The 24,035-nt window shown below is 36.6% G+C and overlaps 2 protein-coding genes across 8 annotated transcripts in view; one reads left to right on the top strand and one right to left on the bottom strand.

Moving 5' to 3' along the window:
• AP4S1 (adaptor related protein complex 4 subunit sigma 1) overlaps positions 1 to 704 on the top strand; it is a 54,844-nt gene extending 54,140 nt beyond the window's left edge. Inside the window, exon 6 of the mRNA XM_032848920.1 lies at positions 18 to 704. The gene's annotated coding sequence lies outside the window, so the exon portion shown is untranslated. The remainder of the gene's footprint in view (positions 1 to 17) is intronic.
• The window catches only part of HECTD1 (HECT domain E3 ubiquitin protein ligase 1), an 89,465-nt gene that overhangs the window by 1,754 nt on the left and 63,676 nt on the right, over positions 1 to 24,035 (bottom strand). For 4 of the 7 annotated variants that reach the window (XM_032848896.1, XM_032848899.1, XM_032848901.1 and 1 more), the window contains 16 exons: positions 20,256 to 20,389; positions 19,055 to 19,177; positions 16,993 to 17,149; positions 13,798 to 14,020; positions 12,655 to 12,709; positions 12,253 to 12,435; positions 11,460 to 11,667; positions 11,290 to 11,375; positions 10,949 to 11,076; positions 8,047 to 8,248; positions 5,999 to 6,136; positions 5,121 to 5,728; positions 3,677 to 3,755; positions 3,459 to 3,552; positions 2,641 to 2,791; positions 31 to 175 (listed from right to left, as the gene is read on the bottom strand). In XM_032848896.1, the coding sequence (XP_032704787.1) occupies positions 31 to 175; positions 2,641 to 2,791; positions 3,459 to 3,552; positions 3,677 to 3,755; positions 5,121 to 5,728; positions 5,999 to 6,136; positions 8,047 to 8,248; positions 10,949 to 11,076; positions 11,290 to 11,375; positions 11,460 to 11,667; positions 12,253 to 12,435; positions 12,655 to 12,709; positions 13,798 to 14,020; positions 16,993 to 17,149; positions 19,055 to 19,177; positions 20,256 to 20,389 (2,714 nt within the window). The remainder of the gene's footprint in view (positions 1 to 30; positions 176 to 2,640; positions 2,792 to 3,458; positions 3,553 to 3,676; positions 3,756 to 5,120; positions 5,729 to 5,998; positions 6,137 to 8,046; positions 8,249 to 10,948; positions 11,077 to 11,289; positions 11,376 to 11,459; positions 11,668 to 12,252; positions 12,436 to 12,654; positions 12,710 to 13,797; positions 14,021 to 16,992; positions 17,150 to 19,054; positions 19,178 to 20,255; positions 20,390 to 24,035) is intronic. The other 3 variants (XM_032848897.1, XM_032848898.1, XM_032848900.1) reach the window with 3 other exon arrangements.

The raw sequence follows: 24,035 nt of genomic DNA, 5'->3' as shown, positions 1-24,035 counted from the left end.
TTTGGATTCCCCACTAGCTAAGGTCTGTACCTTGCGTACAACTGTGAGCCTGGGATGCAGATTGGCCAGTCCACCTGGGGGAAGAGTTGAGCAACCAGTGGTAAACTGCAGGAATGCTTTCCTTTCGTCTGAAGACATGCCACACAAAACCCTCACGAACCTCAGGAAACCAGGGCTAAAAGGAGAAAAACAGAGTTCTACTGCTCTGACAGCGGATTTAAATGAAAAACACTACCACCACTTTGTAAGCAAGCAATAAGCCAAAAAACAATTATCAACATGTGAGAAGAACAGTACTATGTAGAGACTCTTGAGTAAGCATGAAATGAGTGGATATAAGCTACTTTAAATGCAAAGATTGTCTTGTACTTAGAAATGGTTAAGAACTGAAATACTGATGGAGTACAGGGATCAAATATGCAACAAGGCTAGCAAATCAAAAAACTTAAAAATGCACCTGCATAATTCACCCAAATGTTGCTGAACTACCAAAGGGGATCTGAAATAATCCATCTTTGTTAATAGTGAAATAAACTATTTCTACATGCCACAACAGGGATGAATTTCATAATCATAATGTTAAAGAAGCCAGACCTTAAAAAATATATACTGTATGATTTCATTTTTTAAAGTTCAAATGCAAGAAAAATTGATCAATGGAAATAGTGATTTAATATTAAAAAAGAATATAATGGGCAAGGGAATTCTTGAGTTGTTTCTTGTTCCAGGTACCAATACACAGGTGTTTTCCTTTGGTGAAAATTCTCCAGGCTGTACATGCAATTTGTGCACTTCTCTATTACAATTCAATAAAAAGTTGACTTAAGAAAAAAAAGCCATATAAATGTTAGTTAAGGTTAAAGTAATCCATAATGCAGTTGACCCCTGAACAACAAGGGATTTGAACTGCAGAGATCCACTCTATTGTATTTATTGGAAAAAATTATATAATAGAGTACTGCAAATATATTTTCTCTAATTCATGATTTTCCTTTTTATTTGTGTATTGTTGACAATGTTATATTAATTTCAAGTGTACACACAGCGATTCAACAAGTTTACACATTATGCTATTTTATCACAAGTGTACTTCCTCATGATTCTTTTTAGTACTTTTTTTTTTTTTAAGATTTATGTATTCATTTGAGAGTGAGCAAGAGAGAAAGGGAGGGAGAACACAAGCAGAGGGAGATGCAAATTCCCCACTAATCAAGGAGCCTGATCAAGGGCTTAATCCCAGATCCCCAGGATCATGACCTGAACCCCAGGCAGATGCTTAACCAACTGAGCCACCCAGGCATTCCCCACTTCATGAGTTTCTTAACGTAAGGATAGAGTATATATACATTTAAAATACATACTGGCTATATTATCGGTAAAGCTGGTCAAGAGTAGGCTACTTGTAATAAGTTTTGGGGGTGTCAAACATATATGGATTTTCAGCTCTGGAGGTCAACTGTATTCTCTCAGTTATATTACTTTAGAAACTTTCAAAAAGAAAGGTAGGGGTGCCTGGGTGGCTCAGTCATTAAGCGTCTGCCTTCTGCTCAGGTCATGATCCTAGGGTCCTGGGATTGGGCCCTGCATTGGGCTCCCTGCTCTGTGGGGGGCCTGCTTCTCCCTCTCCCATTCCCTTTGCTGTGTTCCTTCTCTAGCTGTGTCTCTCTCTGTCGAATAAATAAATAAAAATCTTAAAAAAAAAAAGAAAAGAGAATACAGGGCCTGTAGTCATAAAAATATCAGTAGTATGAAAGAAAAAAACAGCAGAAGAACTGCTTCAGATTAAAAACCTATCACAAAATGACCTTATCACAACCAAATGCGATTTCCATTATTAGGGCAATAGTGGTGAGGAGAGTTCTATGAAGGACATTACTGGTGTCATCAGTGAAACTGCAGTATGGATTATGGATTAGTTAATAGTATGAATTTGCTAGTGAAAGTGGATACATGGAAGAATATCTGTATTTTCAGAAAATGCACACTCCACTATTATAGAGTAAAGGCACATGATATATGCAATGGTTCAGAAAAAAATAGCGTGCACACACATATATATCATGTAGGGGGTGTGTGTGTGTGTGTGTGTGTATAAAAAGATAATATAAAAGAAACATTAAGTATAGTTGAATCTGGGTAAAGGAATATATAGGAATTCTTTCAACTATTCAACCTCCTATTTGAAATTTTCTATTCTATTCAAAATTTTTTAAAAATAAAGGTTAATTTATAATGGGGCACCTGGGTGGCTCAGTTAAGTGCCTGCCTTCGGCTCATGTCATGATCCTGGGATCCTGGGATTGAGCCTCATGTCAGGATCCCTGCTCAGTGGAGAGTCTGCTTCTTCCTCTGCCTCTTCCCCCACCGCTAGTGCTCTCTCTCTCTCTCAAATAAATAAAATCTTAAAAAAAAAAAAAGAAGCCTAAGGGTTTACAACTTACCCTATTTTTTAAATAGTGAACAATTAAAATAGAATCTTAACATCAACAAAGACTCAGTTGTCTTTTCATATAAACTCAGCCTTATCAATGGATATGAAAACTGCTTTCTCACTTCACTAAGTCATAGATTCATAGAATCTATCATTTGATTTTGGGACATAAACTATTTTGTGGATCTTACAAAATAACCAATACATACCTGTCACGTGTATAACCTAACTTAGGTTCAGTATAATTAATAATATCCTCTGCTGCCCAGGATGGTGACTGGTTTCCACAAAGAATCATCTGGACTTCTTCGTGGCTGAAGGAACTTAATTTCTCCATTGGAAAAACTTTGTTAAACCCATCTACATCATACACAGCAAAAAACCAAAAACAAGAAAATACACAACTCAATTTCTAAGTTACAATGTCAAAAAACCAAATTTCCAATCAAAATAGCTAATATGAATTAAATGGGCATAATATGAATAAAATATTAATAAATGCTTGAAAAAACAAATATAAATAAAATAGCCTGAAATCAAGCTAAGCTTTTAAGTACAGAAATTAAGCTTAACACTGTAAATGTGAACAGAGATATTCAGTCACTATGGTCAGTAGCCAAATTCTATGAATTTCTTAACCCACTCTTTATGTCATACAAGGAGAGCCAATGCTATATCCTGACTTTCAAAAATCTAATATATTTTGCTTCAATTTTCACCTGAAGAACTTAGGTTCTAACTTGGTTTAATTCATCCTGATCATGCAATGTGTGAAGTATGCATACATACAAAAAAATGGAGGCTAAAAGGGAGTCCCCCATTACTCAGCAAGAGCAAGCTGAGGGTATACTACAGATGGAGAATGTTCCCATCTGTTACAGGTACTCTGTTGGGCTTACTATCTGGAAGACAGAAAACTAGAGGGCAAATCTAGAGATGACCTGCAATTCTTGACAAGAGAAATGCCTCAATTTCAAATCTCAAAGTAAAAGGAGAAAAAATTAAGCTAAAGAGCACAAAAAATTACCTCTAAAGGCTTCCATCTGTTTCTGAATACCCGTATGCATACAAAAGTCAAACATCAAATCCACATATTCTTCTGCATTATCCATTGTTATCATCTACAAAGGAAAATTTGCCAACATTGTTAATATCTAGGAATATTTCAGCACCGCCCACTACAACTGGCCTCATTAAGGAGATGTTCTGAACTTACCACTATATCAAAAACAAAATTTTTATTACCTCATCTTCCCCACTTGGCTTGAGATCCACAGCTGTAAAACCATATATTCTCGAGGAAGGGCAAAACTGGAAATTTAAACTTGGAAGACAAAAAGGAGTGGATTAACATTCAGCTACTGTTGGTGTTTAATTTTTAAAACACTGCTGCCAAAGGGACCTCTGGGTGGCTCAGCCAGTTCAGCATCTGTCTTCGGCTCAGGTCATGACCCTGGGGTCCTGGGATGGAGCCCTGCATGGAGGGGTTGGGGAGTGTCCCTGCTCAGTGGGGAGTCTGCTTCTCCCTCTTCTCCCTCTGCCCCTCCCTCTGCTTGTGCTTTCTCTCTCAAATTAAAAAAAAAAAACTTAAAAAAATAAATATTGCTGCCCAAACCATGAAAACCCATCCCCCCTACCCTTCCAACAAAAACAGTATACCAGCTTAGATGTTAAGGATGAGGTCCCCCCCTTTAAGATTTTATTTATTTGACAGAGAGAGACATAGCGAGAGAGAGAACACAAGCAGGGGGAGTGGAAGAGGGAGAAGCAGGCTTCCCACTGAGCAGGGAGCACGGATGCAGGGGATGCAGGGCTCCATCCCAGGACCCTGAGATCATGACCTGAGCCTAAGACAGACACTTTAACGACTGAGCCACCCACCCCATGAGGCCCCTTTTGAATGCAAAAACCCTGTGCACAAAAACTATTAGGACAACCATTACCAAAGCTGGTAAATCTTTGCAAAGATTGCACAAAACCACCACCTTTCCATATTTCACTTCTACCTCATGGCACAAAATTAACAAAGTAAGGGTTTTTGCAAAAAATTATGACAGCAACAACTTTACTTTTTTTTTTTTTCCAAGAAAAAACTATTGCTTCACTGAAGTTATTCATGCTTTGTCCCTAAGATGAAATTAAACCTGGAATATATGTTATCAAACAAAACTTCTCAAAATTAGCCATTAAGAAAGAAAGAAGAAAGCAAGACTTTCAGCCAACCCAAAAATCATAGTAAAACATACTAAGGGTATAATAATTACATGTATACAAATTAACAGAGTTTTATCAATAGATGTGTAGCATCTGAGTTAGCTAAGCCATCGGGCGTAAGGCCTACATACAAACTATTTTGAGCATTCCCAAGTACACTATCTATATTAACTAGTCATGATTTCTCAAAATGTCTTTGGCTTTGGACTTTCATATAAATATATAAATTAATCATATTTGATAAATCAGATAATCTTCCAGAGATGTGATGATTAATACACTATGTTCTGGTATTCTGAGTGTTGTCTTTATAATATGAACTATTCAATGATTCATATCAGTAATATTTCCTACAGCATATTACTGTTCTTAACAGACTATTTAACTCATACATTGCATATTACTGGGGACAAAGAAACAAAAGCTTTAAAACTTATTCATCCATTAGGCTGACAAACATATATAAAAAACTCACCCTAAATCCTCTATGCTAAGTGGAGGCCCAGAACCTGATGGATTCTTTAGCACAAGTTCCTGTAATTTCGTGTTCTTCTCATCTTCAGAAAGACCTTTGTTGCTTAAAATCTGACGCCTCTTAACAGCAAGGTCTTTAATTTCTTTTAAAAATCTGGCTCTGTGTGGATTTACTAGTTCAAAATCTTCCCAAGTTAAAATTCCATTAAACCATGCTGGGGGTTTTGGTTTGGGGGGATCTAGAATAAACTCTGATTTTGAATCCTCTTCAAAGCTTCCTACTGAGAGTGAATCATGACCTTCTTCTGTAGAAGCTTCAGACTGACTTTCAGTACAGTGCAAGTCTCTATCACCTCGTGACTCATAAATTAACTTACTCATATTGCTTTTAATGTCACCCATACACATAAGTTTAAAGAAAGGTTTAGAAATAGGTAAGTCCACAAGTCTATTGTCTTGAATGCATTTGGCCAAGAAAATTCCAAGGAAATGAAAGAGTTTTGTGATCCTTTCAAGCTCATCGCTGTCTTGTGGAAATGGTGCTGTGAACAGTCCACATGATCTCTGCACATAGTATCCGGGAGGTTTCAATCCACCTCCAAGATCAACCTAGTGTTTTAGAGGGAGAAATACAAATAAAATTAGACGAAGGATGCATAAATATTGGACATCTTTATCAATTTTGTTGAAGTATTTATATATATATATACGCATTTTATTAAATAGCTTTAGATGACTGAAGAAACATTTTAATAGCATCAGGAGTAATCAATAATAAAAAGAGAGTCAGCAAACCTGGCTTAAATTCTGAAAGCATAACCTATTTTTAATAGTAAGAGAAGAATCACAAGTAATCACAAAATGGGAAATAAATCTTACATGACGAGATTCATCATCTGGAAAGTTATCATCACAAAGCCAAGCTCCCAGATCAGTTCTCTGGAATTCTGCTGCCACCAGAGCATAAAACTCTAATGTAGGGCCCAAGCCAGTTCCTTCTTCTCCCAAAAATTCAACCTAAAATATAAGCAAGTTTTAAGGAAAAATTAGCTTAAAAAAAAGATCCCATTCTTAGACACCTGGGTGGCTCAGTGGGTTAAGCCTCTGCCTCAGGTCATGATCTCAGAGTCCTGGGAAAAAGCCCCGCATTGGGGGGTCTCTGCTTAGCAGGGAGCCTGCTCCCCCCTCTCTCTCTGCCTGCCTCTCTGCCTACTTGTGATCTCTCTCTCTCTCTCTCTGTCAAATAAATAAATAAAATCTAAAAAAAAAAAAATCCCATTCTTGCCACGTAATACATCTTTTTTTGGTAACAGCAGCAGAATATTATACACATTAAAACAACACAGAAGTTTTAATTTAGTTTTTCTAAAAAAACTTTGTTTTTTTTATATGTGTTTTATTTATATTTGTTGTACACCATTACATATTTAAACTCTGTGGTAAGCACTGTTTACCACATTGTTCATTAATTTATTTCTCACATCAACCCTAAAAAATAGGTTTTATCTCTTTTTTTCTTACACCAAAGGAAACCAAATTTTAGATAAAAAGGTTACATCATTTGCTTGAGGAAAAGATGGCATACAGCTTTGTATGTGTGTCTATTTAACATAAAACCTAAACTCTTCCACTTCTGAGTTTAGGCAATAACTTTAAAGGCTTTTACCCATACTCTACATATTCCACAAATGACTTGAGGCAGCTTATAAAAACATACGGTGAATGAATTAAAAAAAAATAACTAAGGTTTACCTAGTTAGAGGAATATATTTGGTAGGAAGAATTAGATGAAGGTGAAGAGAGTTTAAAGTGAAAGCCCTAAGAGCCTTTTATATTTTTTTGACATGTATCATATTTGTCATGATCAATCTCTGAATCCAATGATAAACTAAGAGGTGTTGGGGTGGCTCAGTCAGTTAAGCATCTGCCTCTGGCTTAGGGCATGATCTCAGAGTCCTGGGATCAAACCCCATGTCATCGGGCTGTCAGGCTCCCTGCTCAGCAGAGTCTGCTTTTCCCTCTCCCTTTGCCTCTATCCCTGGCTTGTGCTTTCTCTCAAATAAATAAATAAATAAAATAAAATCTTAAAAAAAAAAAAAAAGATAAACTTAAGCGGCTGGTTCACATTTATAAGAGAAATTTCATCCACTGTCCCTCATATAAGGAATAACAGGTATATAGGATATAATCAACAATGCCTACAATAACATCTCTACAGTAAATGTATTATATTTTATACTGCTATTTGCTTAACATCTCTCAATACAGGCTAATGATGTAATGCCAAGCACAGTGTAACAATAGTATAGAACAGTGTACTCCAAAACTGCAGATATCTAATAGCAGAGCTTAATATGAAGGTAAAATTTAGACTATCAAAAAGAATCCTTAGTGAGTACTATTATTCAGTTCAGGCTTTGTTCAGAAAGGAGTAATGTCCTTCAAAAGGACCAAGGACTTAGGGTGCCTGGGTGGCTCAGCTGTTAAGCATCTGCCTTTGGCTCAGGTCATGATCCCAGGGTCTGAGATGGAGTCCCACATCGGGTATCCTGCTCAACGGGAAGCCTGCTTCTCCCTCTCCCACTCCCCTTTTTGTGTTCCCCCTCTCACTGTCTCTTTCACTCTGTCAAATAAAGAAAGAAATCTTTAAAAAAAAAAAAAAAAAAAAAAGACCAAGCACTTTTCCACCTCAAGAGTGAAGACTCTTTGCTGTTCACCAATCACAAGATCCTGACCTCTGAAAAGGTAAGTTGACATTCTCTTACAAAAGATGCTCTACCAAAGGGAAAGGCCTTGCATAGAGGGCAGAGAAATCCCTCTCCATTTTCCATTCCTATCTAACATGGTTTGCATGCTATGGAACATACAGGTTTGCTGGTTTTCTGCCATTCCTGCATACTAAAAGAAATTAGATGTGAGTGAGATACCTCAAGAACTGATTTCCGATCTGCATGTATTTGCATGACGTTCTCAGCCCATTCCATCAGTGATTCACCACGTGGGACTTTTACTCTTTCATGCTTGAGACGACCCACTCGAAACTCTCCAGGATCATCTCGCCTTACACTACTGGTGGTCCTTGTTCTTTCCACAGTAGCTTCACGTCGGTTTTGTAACCACACTATTGCTCTAAAATGGAAAAATATTTCTGGAGCTCTAACATTCAGTAATAGCTTGAATGTACTATTAAACCAGCAACATAATTCAAAGATTTAACTATTTTTTTTAAAAATAGTATTTTAGGGCGCCTGGGTGGCTCAGTGGGTTAAGCCACTGCCTTCGGCTCAGGTCATGATCTCAGGGTCCTGGGATCGAGTCCCACATCGGGCTCTCTGCTCAGCAGGGAGCCTGCTTCCCTCTCTCTCTCTGTCTGCCTCTCTGTCTACTTGTGATCTCTCTGTGTCAAATAAATAAATAAAATCTTAAAAAAAAATAAAAATAAATAAATAAATAAATAAAAATAGTATTTTATTAGATGACAGAATTAGTAAATTTTCTTATTGTAAAAATTATTGCTTCCTCTCTTAAAACATATAAACCCCTGTATTATTTTCCTAAACAAAGGAGAAAATACGAAGGTATTTTTCCTCTTTACTTTAGTAATTAACAGATCAAAATAAAGGTCTGTGGTCCCAATCCCACTAACATCAAAATATACACAAACTGGGGAATAAAAGGAACAGCACAGGGAATACAGTCAATAGAATTACAATAGCACTGTATGGTTGACAAACAGTTGTTACACTTGTGAGCACAGCATGATGTAAGGAGTTGCTGAGTCACTGTTATACACCTGCCATTAATATAACATGCGTGTCAATACTTCAATTAAAAAAATAGCCAAACCTATGATACATAAAAATACAAATGAATATTTCTTAACTATCGAAGAAACTAAAAAATCATTAAGCTATCTTTATTACTGTGATACAAACTGAAAGCCATCATTAAAACGCAACTGACTTTCAAATATTTTCTTTTGGGGACACCTGGCTGGCTCAGTTGGTACAGCATGTGACTCCTGCTCTCAGGTTGTAAATTCGGGCCTCATGCTGGATGCAAAAATTACTTTTTAAAAAATTTTTATTTCTTTTAAGATTTTATTTATTTATTTGACAGAGAGAGAGAAAGCACAAGTAGGCTGAGCAAGCAGCAGGCACAGGGAGAGGGAGAAGCAGGATCTCCGCTGCACAAGGGGCCCAATACAGGGCTCATCCCAGGACGCCAGGATCATGACCTGAGCCAAAGGCAGGCACTTAACCGACTGAGCCACCCAGGTGCCCCTAGAAATTACTTAAAAATAAAATCTTTGGGGGCGCCTGAGTAGCTCAGTTGCTTAGTTGTCTAACTCTTGATTGCAGCTCAGGTCATGATTTCAGGGTCATGGGATCAAGCCCTGCATTGGGCTCTGTGCTCAGCCCAGAGTCTGCTTGTCCCTCTCGCTCTGCTCCTCCAAATGCTTACACTCTTTATCTCCAACATAAATAAATAAAATCTTTTTAAAAATAAAAAATATTTTCGGGGCGCCTGGGTGGCTCAGTGGGTTAAGCCGCTGCCTTCGGCTCAGGTCATGATCCCAGGGTCCTGGGATCGAGCCCCGCATCGGGCTCTCTGCACAGCGGGGAGCCTGCTTCCCTTCCTCTCTGCCTGCCTCTCTGCCTGTCAAATAAATAAATAAAATCTTTAAAAAAAAAAATTAAAAAAAAAAATTTAAAAAAATAAAAATATTTTCTTTTCAATAATGCAGAACTAACCCATCTAGAGTAGGAGAAAGAATCCTGAAGTAGGAATAAGAAGATAAAAAGATTTGCTCTTAGGTGTGCTATAATTATTTTGTAATCTCAGGTCAATCAGCTATATACTCTGAGAATCAATTTCCTTATCTATAAAACAAAAACCATAACCAATGCCATTTATGACAAGTGGCCCATAGTTCCACATGCACAAATGATCTGTAAATAGCGTAACTTATCAGGGAAGTCAACAGCTCCATTTTAAATTATAATTCTTTTATATCTACTTTGAAAGTACTCTGGGTACTCAATGGTTCAAAAAATATTTACCAAATACCTACAATGTGCTATATACACTGCTTTAGGAACTGCAGCTAGATCAATGACAAAACTGCCAGAAAATTCCTGCCCTCATGAAACTTTTATCTTGTAGAATGAGACAGAAAAAAAAAGGCTTGAACTGCGGGGTTCTACTTATATGGGATTTTTCTTTTAGAAATATAGTACTGTAAATTTTTCTTCTTCCTCATGATTTTCTTAACATTTTCTTTTCCCTAGCTTACTTTATTCTAAGAATACAGTACATAATACCTGTAACGTGCAAAATACATGTTGATTGTTTGTTTCAGTAAGACTTCCCATCAGCAGACTATTCATAAAGTTCTGGGGGAGTCAAAAGTTACACTTTTTAAATATGATTTTTCGGGGCACATGGGTGGCCATCGGTTAAGTGTTTGCCTTTGGCTCACGTCATGATCCTAGAGTCCTGGGATCAAGTCCCGCAATGGGCTACCTATTCAGCGGGGAGTCTGCTTCTCCCTCTCCCTTTTTCCCCTCTTCCCACTCATGAACTTTCTCTCTAAAATAAATAATATCTTTACTGTGCAGGGAAGGTTGGCATCCCTAACCCTGAAATTGTTCAAGAGTCAAATGTAGGAGAGCATATATCCAACCAGAAATTTTAAAAATGTTTAAACACTGACAACTCATAAGAAAACAAAATAATATATTCCTTCCATCAGTCTTGACATAAAGTATATTCGTACATTTTGAGCTTATATAACATTAAAAATATGTAAAAGGGAACACTTTCTACCTTGATGCACCAAATGCTGTACATGTGAAATAAAGCTGTCTAGTTTCAAATGGTATTAGGAAAGGACACTTGCTGGTTAACTGTTCACACCAGTCTGGTAGAGCCCCACTTGCCAAAGCCAATGGTTCCTGCAAATTAACAAATAACAATGTTATAAGGCAATTATTTAAAAAGACAAAAAGGAGTCAGTTCTTAAAACTAATGAAAGAAAGTAATGCAATGGACCATATGGCCTAAATCGATGAATCAGGGACTAACAGTAGAGATGGTGAGAAGTAGAAAAGGAAGACAATACTTTGAAAGCCCAAAAGTTGCAGAATAGAGTTCAACTATCTGATTACCTCAATCTGCTGCAAAATCTTTGTTGTGATTTTTTTGCTAGTGAATTCATCCGGTGGAAAAGTAAACTGAGGCTGCTCCTCACCTTCTGAAAAATTAATAAAATTAATAAAGACATAAACTGACTTCCTTTTAAAAATGCCATAGAAATGAAACACCGATTCTTACAGACCTTCTTGGGATATTCTTGAATAAGGGTCACTTGCAACTATATAGAGAATACGCAGAAGTTGAAGGACATCTTCTACTCCACAAGAATTCTGTCCATTGCCAGCTTTGGCCTGAGGTTGTTCTTTTGCCAAATTAAGAATATCACTACTTTGAAGAGTAGAAATGGCCCCCTGGTTTAATCCAGACTTTGTTCCATGCTCACAAAAATCCTATAGAAACAATTAGCAAAACTAGCTATTAATCACATTTTGAGAAAAGCACTGTATCATCCTATAAGTATTTGAAAATGCTGAAATCTTTCAAACTGTCTTCTTTTTAAATGAAAACACTATAACCCAAGTTGAAAATCAGTGTGTTCTAAACCATTCCCAAATAAACTATAACCACAGTAAGCCACAGTTAAAACCATGTACTTAGGGGCGCCTGGGTGGCTCAGTGGATTAGAGCCTCTGCCTTCAGCTCAGGTCATGATCTCATCAGGGTCTTGGGATTGAGTCCCGTATCGGGTTCTCTGCACAGCGGGGAGCCTGCTTCCCCCCTCTCTCTGCTTGCCTCTCTGCCTATTTGTGATCTGTCTGTCAAATAAATAAAATCTTTAAAAAAAAAAAAACAACCATTTACTTAGATCCAATACCACAAATCATATTTGAAATTTTAATATTTGGCATATTAACAATGTTAATTCAACCTCATTTTTTAAGCTTGTCCCAATGAACCTCTTTTTCTTAAAATCTTTAAAAGCTGCAAACAAAGCACAAAGCCAGTCCCAGTTGTGTTTTGATGCCAATATATACCTTATATGCAGCTATGAGCTGAGAACAATTTCTGTTTTTCCTAATACTTTTATTAGTGCCAGTTAATTTCCAGTGGCGCAGGAAAGCGGCGTCTGCATTCTTCTGCAGGTAGGTTATCAAGTCATTCTTTGGTAATTCATCAGTGCCAAGGTACTGTTCCACATGCTCTATAGACCAACAACCCTACAATAGGAAAAACCAAATGTTGGCCTTTCCTGATTAAAATCTTGCTATTTCACATGCATTATATAAGGCAGCTTTAAAATCATGCATTTAACCTCATCTAAAGAATTCCATGTTAGTGATTTTTTTTCCTCAAATGTTCAATTAAAACAATATTAGTTTTAATTTTCCCTTTTTTTCCACTAAGTAGCCAAGAAGATCTATTTAAGTATCACTTACCATTTTTCCATTTTCCTTCTCTTTGTCAGAATCCTTCATTTCTCTGTACATGATTCTAAACATGAAGATATTATTCACATTAATTCATAAATCAAATAATTTGTGGTTATTTCCAGTAAGGCTTCAATTCTTTAAAAAATTATGAATGATGTCATTCATTAGCCATATGCTTAAACATTAAACTCAGGCACAATTTATTTTAAAAAAATCAATTTGTTAAACATGGGGGAAAGTAGGAGAAATCATATTCCTGAAAAAGAGTTATTATTTATAAATCTAGTATAATTACAAAGAATGCATACATCAAACCTACGACCTTTAAAGATATGAAGTGATACACTATATCATGTGTTATAACTTTCATTTATTGTAAAAATAAAAGAGATACGAACAACAAGGACCAGGAGGCTTTATGTTCACATAAGGCAGTGGAGATAAAATTTGAAACTCCAATAAAAACTGAACAGGGTGGGAAAAAATAACTATGATAGCCTTCTGTTCTATCTCTAAAGGATCTAGATTACTTTATTAGACATTATATAAAATTATCAATGATGTCAAGAGAACATCAGAAAAATTAAAGTAAAATTTACATAAGGATGATTAAAATTTTATTTATATTAAATTATATTAAACTATTAAATAATAATAATTATAGGTAATACTGAGCACTCAGACAATACTGAAAACACTTTACATGTATTCATTCGTTGATTCCTCACAACCATGCTCACTTTACAGATTAACAGAAAGAGGCACCAAAATGTTAAATGTGCGCAATATCATCATTAATTAATTCTTCAATGAATGAATGAACAAAGAGAGGCAGGCTTAACTTGCAAACTCCAAAACAAGTAACAAATAAAAAATATTTAGTACTTCATACACAATTGCAAAGAGTTCAACAATTAAGACATAAGATGTCTAAAGTTATTTCTGAAGTTTATTTCTAAAGTTACTTTCAGTTGAAACCTTAAACTATTCTATCTCAGGAGTCACAAATGCTATTATCTGTTGTTGTAAACCAGGAGAACAAGAACCAAGTATTTTCTGTTTCTATAGTAAAAAGTAGAGAAATACAATGGTTCTAGGCTCGTGTATCATGGAATTATCTACTTAAAACATTAAGTTAAAATCTCTTACGTGTATGTTGGCTCCCAAATACGCCTAAGTTTATCTGATTTCACATTGCCATTACAGGACAATTGAAGCAATTTTTGTACATAGTAAAAAATGGTTGATCTGAAATTAGTGAGTGGTAATTCAACTTCACGAGTTGTTCCAAGACCTGTTACTTTCAAAGTGAGGGCTAATCGAGGTGACGGAGTACATTCAACTTCTTCCAAGAGCTCTGAATGAGGCGTTCCTAAAAATATGGAAGACATCAAAAACAATTACACTATAACAAGCAGTCCATAAAAAACAATGCACTGGGAAACATAGCTACGTGAAATCTAAATTCTTCTGTCAGATATTAGCTAAAGACTTCAGCTACTTAAAGACTATTCTGGCCTCAACAAATTTTTTTTTTTAATTTTAATATTTTATTCATTTATTTGACACAGAGAGGGCACAAGGAGAAGAAGAGGGAGAAGCAGGCTCCCCGCTGAGCAGAGAGCCCGATGGAGGGCTCAATCCCAGGACCCTGAGATCATGACCCAAGCCGAAGGCAGACGCTCAACTAGCTGAGTCACCCAGGCATCCCAACAATTTTTTTTTTTAATGGGAACAATATATCCAGGTTACTTAAAGACAGAGCACTAAAGCTGAATTTATGCATATGATAGGAATCTGTTTTAAGAAAACACATGCTAATTGTACGAATATTTCAGAAACATTTTATTCTTATGAGAACACTAAAATTATTCATAATTCTACATCCAGAAAAAAACCACACACTGAGAAAGCACAGACTCTAGTCACTGAACTGTCAACCTTCTGCTCACACTGAATGAGCAGATTGTGAGGTAACCGCCCCCCACCACAGGTACATAGTGTATTTGGTGGTATACTCTTCTTTTTCCTTAGCTCAGTAATTTTCTCCTCATATCATAATATAATCTTCTAAAGTATTAACTTTATTCACTGCATGACATTCCATTAAACCTTAAGCAAACCAAGTCCTTGTTACTGGAAATAATGGAAGGTCATTTCCAATTTTCTACTTTCTACGCAAGTAGTCATCACTGGCACCCAGAGCCAGTATTTCTTTACTATAGGTTTCTAGTAGTAACAATATGAAATGTATTGCCAAAGAGCTCTACAAAAAATCTGTACCTATTTATATTCCCTAGCATAGGTTTTTCTTTTTGAAAGGATCTTGAAACATCTTGATTTGGCCTATATGCAACCTCACCATAGAACATCATACTACAAAGCACACTTACTTCCCTATTTAACACAAATATCATTCTATCAAGTAAAAAAAAAATTCCACACCTAATCAACATTTAAGCCTTCCTTAAGGATAATATACTGATTACTACAGCTGAGGTTTACTGAGGCATGGACCAGGTACCATGGCAAGTGCTTTATATATTTTACCTCATTTGAAACTTTTAATTACCTTAAAAAAACTTTTAATTACCTTGTCAAACAGAAATTATTACTTTCTTCAGGTAAGAGATAAGAAAATGCAGGCTTACACAAATTAGGTGGTTTGTTCAGTATATTAGCATCTTATTGTTGCTTTAACAAATCACCATCAACTGGGTGGTTTAAAACAACCAGTTCTAGAACTGAGAAACCTTAAATGGATTGGCAAGGCTTTGTTCCTTTTATTTTATTTATTTATTTATTTATTTATAAAAAGATTTTATTTATTTATTTGACAGAGACCACAAGCAGGCAGAGAGGCAGGCAGAGAGAGAGAGAGGGAAGCAGGTTCCCTGCTGAGCAGAGAGCCCGATATGGGGCTCGATCCCAGAACCCTGGGATCATGACCCGAGCCGAAGGCAGAGGCTTTAACCCACTGAGCCACCCAGGCACCCCAAGGCTTTGTTCCTTTTAGAAGCTCCAAGAAAGAATCTGTTTGCTTGCCTTTTCAAGCATCTAGAGGCTGCCCATATTTCACAGTTCATGACCCCTCATCACTCTGATCTCTGCTTCCTGTTGTCAAATCTTCTCTCAGACCTTCCTGAATTTCTCTTAAACATTTTTTTTAAGGATTTATTTACTTACTTTAGAGAGAAAGAGAACAAGAGTGCAGAGGAGGAGGGGCTGAGGGAGAAGGAGACAGTCTCAAGCAGATTCTACACTGAACAGACAGTCCAATACAGGACTCATTCTCATGACTCCGAGATCTCGACCTGAATCGAAACCAAGAGTCTGACACCCAACCAACTGCACCCCTCCTATATTCCTTTTATGTGGACACTTGTGATTACATTGGGCCTACCTGGATAATCCAGGATTAATTCCCCCTTCTCAAAATCCTGAATTAAATCTCGTCTACAAAGTCTTTTTTGTTTATTAAGGTAACCTATTCACAGATTCCAGAGGTCAGGACTCACATACCTTTGGGGATCATTAGTGTGCCTACTACAGCCAAAACAGAGTTGTAAGAGAGAAAAGGTACCAGCTAACTCAAGACCATAAAATGAAACAATTTTCCAAAATCAGAGTAGAATAGGAATATCCACAGCAATTTTGATCCAGCAGAATATAGAATACAAATTATCTACCCTTAAGTGAGCCTTCCTTTTTTTTTTTTTTAAAGATTTTATTTATTTATTTGACAGAGAGAGAGAGAGAGATCACAAGTAGTCAGAGAGGCAGGCAGAGAGAAGGGGGAGGCAGACTCACTGCCGAGCAGAGAGCCCGATACAGGGCTCGATCCCAGGATGCCGAGATCATGACCTGAGCCGAAGGCAGAGGTTCAACCCACTGAGCCACCCAGGTGCCCCTAAGTGAGCCTTCCTTTAGAAATTACACAAATATAGAACACACTGTTTTTTAAAGTACTGTAATATACTCCTTTAAAAATAATCTGTATTGGGGCACCTGGGTGGCAGTCAGTTAAGCATCTGCCTTTGACTCAGGTCATGATCCCAGCCCCGATCAGGGCTCCCTGCTCACGGGGTTAGTCTGCTTCTCCCTCTCTCTCTGCTCTTCTCCCCTGCTTGTGTTCTCTCCCTCTCTCTCAAATAAATAAAATCTTTCAAAAAAAAAAAAAATCTATCTTTTAAGGATTTTTGGCTGATACATAGTTGTTTCTTTTTTCTGAAAACTTTTCTTTATAACCTGAATATGTAAGTAGCCATCTACTTTACTAATTACATATAACTATCTTATTTGGTATATGTTCAAAATAAATCACAAAACTAAAATACACAGTACCTGGGGGTGGAATCTCTAGATCAGTCGTCTGCTGGACATTAGTACGACCAGGTCTAGGATCAAAAGCAGGAACCAAAGCAGAAAACTGCCTCTTGAGTACATAATCATCATCCCATGTTCTCCGACGTCCTCCTTTAGTTTCATACTCCTCTTCTTCCTATTAAAATTCCACATACGGATAAACAAGATAAATTTCTTTACTGCAAAAGTGACACACTATCTTTAAAATGAGGTGGATGTTAAATACTTCTCTATAAAGCTATTACACTTCCTTTTTTAGCCATTTTTTTTTAAGATTTTATTTATTTATTTGACAGAGAGAAATCACAAGTAGATGTAGAGGCAGGCAGAGAGAGAGAGAGAAAGAGAGGGAAGCAAGCTCCCTGCTGAGCAGAGAGCCCGATGAGGGACTCGATCCCAGGACCCTGAGATCATGACCCGAGCCGAAGGCAGCGGCTTAACCCACTGAACCACCCAGGTGCCCCTTTAGCCATTGTTTTTAAGCATAAGATGACATAAGTGTAAATAGGCACATACATTTCTTAACGATTTAAGCTTACCAAAAGTAAACTGCCTTAATGGTGCTTACACTAATCCACAAACAATAAAATGAGAAAGAACCATGTACATACACTGTATCAGTGTCAATTTCCTGATTTTGATGTTAGACTCTAATTAGGTAAGGGGTAACCATTGGAAGTAATTGGGCAAAGGGCACAAAATCTATCTTTGGAACTTCCTGTGAAATCTGTGAACTTACAATTATTTTTAAATAAGTTGCTTTTAAAAAATGTAAGTAAATTTTACTATATACTGAATTATATACAAAATACAATGCTTGGAAGATGCTTTAAATAACTATGGGCAAATAAATCAAACATGTTTGACAAAGCGTTGGTAATCATTACAGATGATGGGTTCTTGGGGATTCACTGCGTTACTCTTTCTACTTCAAGCATGTTTGAAAATTTGCAAAATGAAAGTTTTTTAAAGGAACATTTTCTTCTCTTCACTTTTACTATCAACAAAAAAGATCAATGAATGGTAAATGTTGTAAATATCTGATGTCATAAATAACAATTATGCATGTACTTATATGCGCACATAGCCTCTCATATTCTGAACACTTAAATTAACTTTTATAACAAATGAAATGGACACATGGTATCTCTGTAATGAGAATGTGTGTGTTTTAGTCCTAGATCCAAAATGTCTACATGTGACCTTTACCAACCACTTCATCTAAAAATTAGGGCTGATAATAACCCTCAAAAGGTTGTTGAAAGGATTGAATTAGTTAATACATGGAAAGTATTAAAACCAAGGCTAGGACTTAATTATTGATATCATCGTTGATTAATAAATGAATTATCAATTCAACTTTATATAAATAATATAAATAAATATAAAATATTAAAAATTCATATACAAATATAATATATAATGTGAAATATTTATATAAATATAAAATAAATTTTAAAATAAAATAATAAAATAACAATTTATTTATTCATGAATAATAAATGTTCAGCTAACAGACTAATTTTTTTTTAAGATTTTTTTTTTTTTTTGACAGATAAAGATCACAAGTAGGCAGAGAGGCAGGCAGAGAGAGAGGAGGAAGCAGGCTCCCTGCTGAGCAGAGAGCCCGATGCGGGGCTCGATCCCAGGACCCTGGGATCATGACCTGAGCCGAAGGCAGAGGCTTTAACCCACTGAGCCACCCAGGTGTCCCCAGACTAATATTATTAACCCTACTACTATTACCAAACCTGTGAATCTTAGATAAGAAAATTAATCATTTTAATAAACGTTAACTGTTACCCAAGGGCCAAGATGAAGTGCTTTCAAGTAAGAAACTCCTTTATGCATTATGCCAGAGCAATCATGGACTCTTTCTAGAATATAAAACCCAAGCAGTAAGGGAAATTTCTTTTTGTTTTTCTGGTAGCTTCTCACCCCCACCTCAATCCCCATATATTCTTCTAGGCATTTTGGTTGATGCTTTACTGTAAAAAGGGAGGAAAATACACAGTAGGGAAGATAAACATTAAGATATTACCTGCTCCCCAATAGGTCGGCTCCCTGCTCCAGCAGGGACTTGTGGTAGCTGCGAGGTGACAGCGTGGTGTGTTACATCAGAGCGAGAGCCAGCTCGACGCTGCAGGGATGGACGTCTCAGAATCTGGAATAAGAAAATGTGAAGAGACATGTTTAATTATTTGACTCATATATATATCCCCATTCAGCCTTAACCTAAAACTATCCACCCTATCATCAACTATCATTAAAAAAAACTTCATATTCATTAGCCATCTTCACAAAACTTACAGATTGGATGCTTTATAGTCACCATGCCTCATATACAACCTTCACAAGAAATATGTTACAGTAATATCTGTTTTTATTTAAGACATACTAAAAGAATTTCTTGGGAGTCCTTCACACCATTAAAAAGCAACCTGTGAAATTTTTTAAAATCTAGTAACATTTTATTAAGAAAAATAAAAAATATACAAGTTACAATAAAGGGTATTTCCAGGTATAAGTTCAGTTTGAAGATAATCGCAGTGGTTAAACATTAAGAGTTCTGGATCACACTTCCTAAGCTTAGGTCCCTACTTTTGTACTTAACTGATAGATTAACTAGGACATATTATTTCTTCTATGTCTCTTACCTCACAGCTACAAAGAATGATGAAATAATACGGAGATACTGCCCACAAAACAGTAAATACTAAAATAGTTTAATTAGAGTGCCTGGGTGGCTCAGTTGGTTGAGTGTCTGCCTTCAGCTCGGGTCCCAGTCCCAGGGTCATGGGATCGAGTACTGCATCAAGCAAGGAGCCTGCTACTCCCTCTCCCTGCCACTCCTCCTGCTTGTGCATGATCTCTCGCTCTCTTTTCAAATAAATAAATAAAATCTTTTAAAAAAATAAAATAAAATAGTCTATTGTGAAAGGAACATAAAAATTATATTCTTCAGGATCAGTGCAGTTCTTTACACTTTTAAACCTGTTAAAACATCAGCATGTTTTAATTTTAATTTAATTTTAGTATTCTCCAAATATAACCAATTTATTTTCTCTTAAAAGAGAATCATAAATGTTCAGATTAAAGGTACTTTTCTTAATTAACCACATTTTTCATACTCATCCCATATTTCCCTATTTCAAAGTTTAACCAGGACTTTGCTTTTCCTCTTTTCATTTCAATTATAAACATCTTATGTTAGTTAAGAGAATGGGAGACACTCTCTCTACCATAACCTCCTCGTATTCTTGGTCCTCCTGATTGTCATCTTCATTCTCATCATCTTCCTCATCTGGCTCAGGCAAGTCTTCATCATCATCTAGCTCAGCTAACAAAGTACTGGCACGACAGCTATCCAGGAAATCTAGAAAAGAAAACCAACAACCTTACTCTCAACATAATTAACAAAGCATTATAAGTTAACTGTGTACTGGTCTTCCAAAACAAAGGAAAAATTCTAGAGACAAGTATAAAAACCACACTGACTGATGCCACCCTTCTTCCACCACCACAAATATAAAATGAATGTTGGTCACAAGAATGGTAGAAAACAACACAAGATAAAGGATAACCACAAACTAAATCCAAGTCTACAAACTTGTAATGAAAAAGATCAACAATATGGACTGGGTTTAAAAATAACAATCCTGGGGAGCCTGGGTGGCTCAGCGGGTTAAAGCCTCTGCCTTCGGCTCAGGTCATGGTCCCAGGGTCCTGGGATCGAGCTCTGCTCAGCGGGGAGCCTGCCTCCCTCTCTCTCCCTGCCTGCCTCTCTGACTACTTGTATCTCTGTCAAATGAATAAATAAAATCTTTAAAAAAAATAAATAACAATCCTATCACCAATGTCTGTATCAGCCACAGGAAGCATAACATGACTTGTGCCAAAAACTGTGTTAGGCACCAGATATATATACCTGTAAACAGACATGGTAGGATCTCCCATGGGATCAGTGGAGATGGGGAGAGAGATGCATTTAAAAAGTAAACAAATGAGGGGTGGCTGGATGGTTCAATCGGTTAAGCATCTTTTTTTTTTTTTTAAAGATTTTATTTATTTATTTATTTGACAGAGAAATCACAAGCAAGCAGAGAGGAGGCAGGCAGAGAGAGAGTTGGGGGGGGGGCAGCAGGCTCCCTGATGAGCAGAGAGCCCAACGCGGGGCTTGATCCCAGGACCCTGAGATCATGACCCAAGCCGAAGGCAGAGGCTTAACCCACTGAGCCACCCAGGTGCCCCAAGCATCTGACTCTTGATTTCAGCTCAGGTCATGATCTCAGGATCACGAAGCTGCGCCCTACACAGGGCTCCACATGGGGCATGGAACCTGATTAAGATTTTCTTTCTCCCTCTGTCGCTCCCAACCGGTCATGCTCTCAAAAAACAATTTTTTAAGAGGAAAAAAAAAAAAAGAAAAGGAAAATATATAAATAGAAACTGTAAACTATCATATAAGGGAAAAGGCAGAATAAAGTCAATCAGAGAGGCTGGGTTTAGCTACGTGACCTGTCAGGTTAAAGATAACAACTACTTAATGACACTGCCTATGTACTATGGACTAATATATGTACCATCTTTCATATTATCCATATTCCCCCACCCCATGAAGTCTGTGTCAGATAAACAGTCCCACACAATGAAGATGCTGACAAGCTGTTCTGCACGAGAACTGAAAATAGAAAGTAATAATGGGACTAAAACAGGAGTTTTACCGGATATGAAAAAAAAACATTTCTGTGAATAAAAAGACAATACACACTCTATATTCCAAAAGAATATTGAGAAGACAATTTATAATTACTTGGAAGAATCTTTTATCTGCAAACCTATGAACAAAATATATATATTTTAAATCTAATAATTACACAAGATTAAAATTCAATACCTTTTACTGGACGGTTAGTAGAAGAAAGAGGCCTGATACGATATTCAATGAGTTTCTAAGGCACACATTTTTTTAAACACTTTAATATTCTGGAATCAGAATGTGTCTTACAAGCAATGGCAAGTCACAGCTAAATTGGCAGTATTTTTTCCTTAGTGACATAAAATAATTATAATTAATGGAATCTTAAATTTGATGAAATATATTATCCCTAAAACATGTTAAGGTGCCATCCTGTAATTTAGGACTAGTTCTCATGAACATAATGTGGTAGTACACACACACACACACACACACACACGCACACATATAATCAATTCCACTTTTGGCTAACTATCAAAGGAAAACAATCTGACTTTAGATACTGAAATCCCATCTTTCACATGTTATAATTCACTGAAATCAAGGATTTTTTTAAATCATGATCTTCTCTTTAGCAGAGTATTAGAACATTTAAATAGCTCCTTATTTCATAGATTTGACCGTATCACAAAATCACGCCCCTTAAAACCTGACACAGTAAAAGTCTGCATACAGAAATTATTTTATAATGCAGATGTTCCTCTGATCCTTCACAGCAGCATCCTTAAATTGTCCTCCAGTTTTAGAAATGTGAAAAAGGAAATTGTAACAATAATTTTCTAACAATAATTTTCTAACAATAGAAACAATTTTCTAACAATAATTTTCTAACAATTTTAAACAATAATTTTCAGAAGGCAACCAGTAGCCCTAACTATTTAATATTCTTTCCCACTAAAATACCCATAACCTACTTAACTTTCACATGATCAATAAAGCCTAATGTTAACATGTAACCAATGAGTAGAGAGGGGCAGAGAGGCTCCATGAGAAAAACCAGAGTGGAATATAGTTTATTCAATGAATTTACATACTCTGGTATAATCACCATCACCATTTTGCTACATACACATTTAATAGATAAGGCAGATGCAGAGAAATATGATGATTCTCTTAAAACCATAGAACATCAGATCCAATTTTTGGCTTGGAATAGGAGAGGACACATTCAGAGAAAAAAAAGACATTAAAGTAAGATTTACATAAAATAGTACTTGAAATATTTGAAATTAACAAATTCAACTTTTTAAAAAGATTTTACTTATTTATTTGACAGACAGAGACCACTAGTAGGCAGAGAGGCAGGCAGAGGGAGAGGAATGGAAGCAGGCTCCCCGCTGAGCAGAGAGCCCTGATGTGGGGGATGCGGGCTCGACTCTAGGACCCTGGGATCACGACCTGAGCCGAAGGCAGCGGCTTTAACCCACTGAGCCACGCAGGCACCCCAATAATTTAATTTTAAAAAAGAACAGGCAGGTGCCTGGGTGGCTCAGTCAGTTAAGCCTCTGCCTTTAGCTCAGGTCATGATCCCACCATACTGGGATCAAGTTCCACAACAGGCTCCCTACTCCACAGGGAGTTTGCTTCTCTCTCTGCCCCTCCCCTGACTTGTTCTCTCAATCTCTCAATCTCTCTCTCTCTCTCTCCTTAAATAAATAAATAAATAAATAATCTTTAAAAGAAAAAAAAAAAAGAACAAGCAATGGCATCAAGGATGTATGAATGTATGTATATATGCATGGTAAAGGATATTCAACAACAATAATGATGGAAGTGCAACCTTTTTGAAAGGCAATTCAGCCACTACTTCTTTTAAAAAAGTACCCTTAAGAGAATACACAATAGTACAATTCAAAGATGCTGATTCATAACAATGTTTATAGTAATGAAAAGGTGTAAGTTAAATGTCCAAAATAGAGAATTTATTAAATAATGGTCATATAGTCAAACACTGTAGAAACACACTGAACAATGTGAAAATAATTTCACAATGTACTGAATAAAAAGAGATACCTGAAAAGATAATCCCTTTCTGGGGAAAGAAGAGGGGCCAGATACAGAGTCCAATCACCAATGGCTAATAATTTAATCATTCATGCTTAAGTCATGAAGCCTCTAAACACCTCCTCCCTCCACTCTGACAAATAGAGGATTCAAAGAGCTTCCAAACTGACAGACAAGGATACATCCATGGAATGGCAGAGTCCCCAGACTCCAAAGGCACAAATACTCTTGTGCTTGGGACCTTCCAGACCTCACCCTA

This window comes from Lontra canadensis, unplaced genomic scaffold (genome assembly GCF_010015895.1).
Source record: "Lontra canadensis isolate GAN:19392208 unplaced genomic scaffold, GSC_riverotter_1.0 scaffold214, whole genome shotgun sequence".
NCBI classification, from domain to species: Eukaryota; Metazoa; Chordata; class Mammalia; order Carnivora; family Mustelidae; genus Lontra; species Lontra canadensis.
The sequence above is the reverse complement of the archived record's forward strand: the minus strand, read 5'-3'. Positions and strand labels throughout refer to the sequence as shown.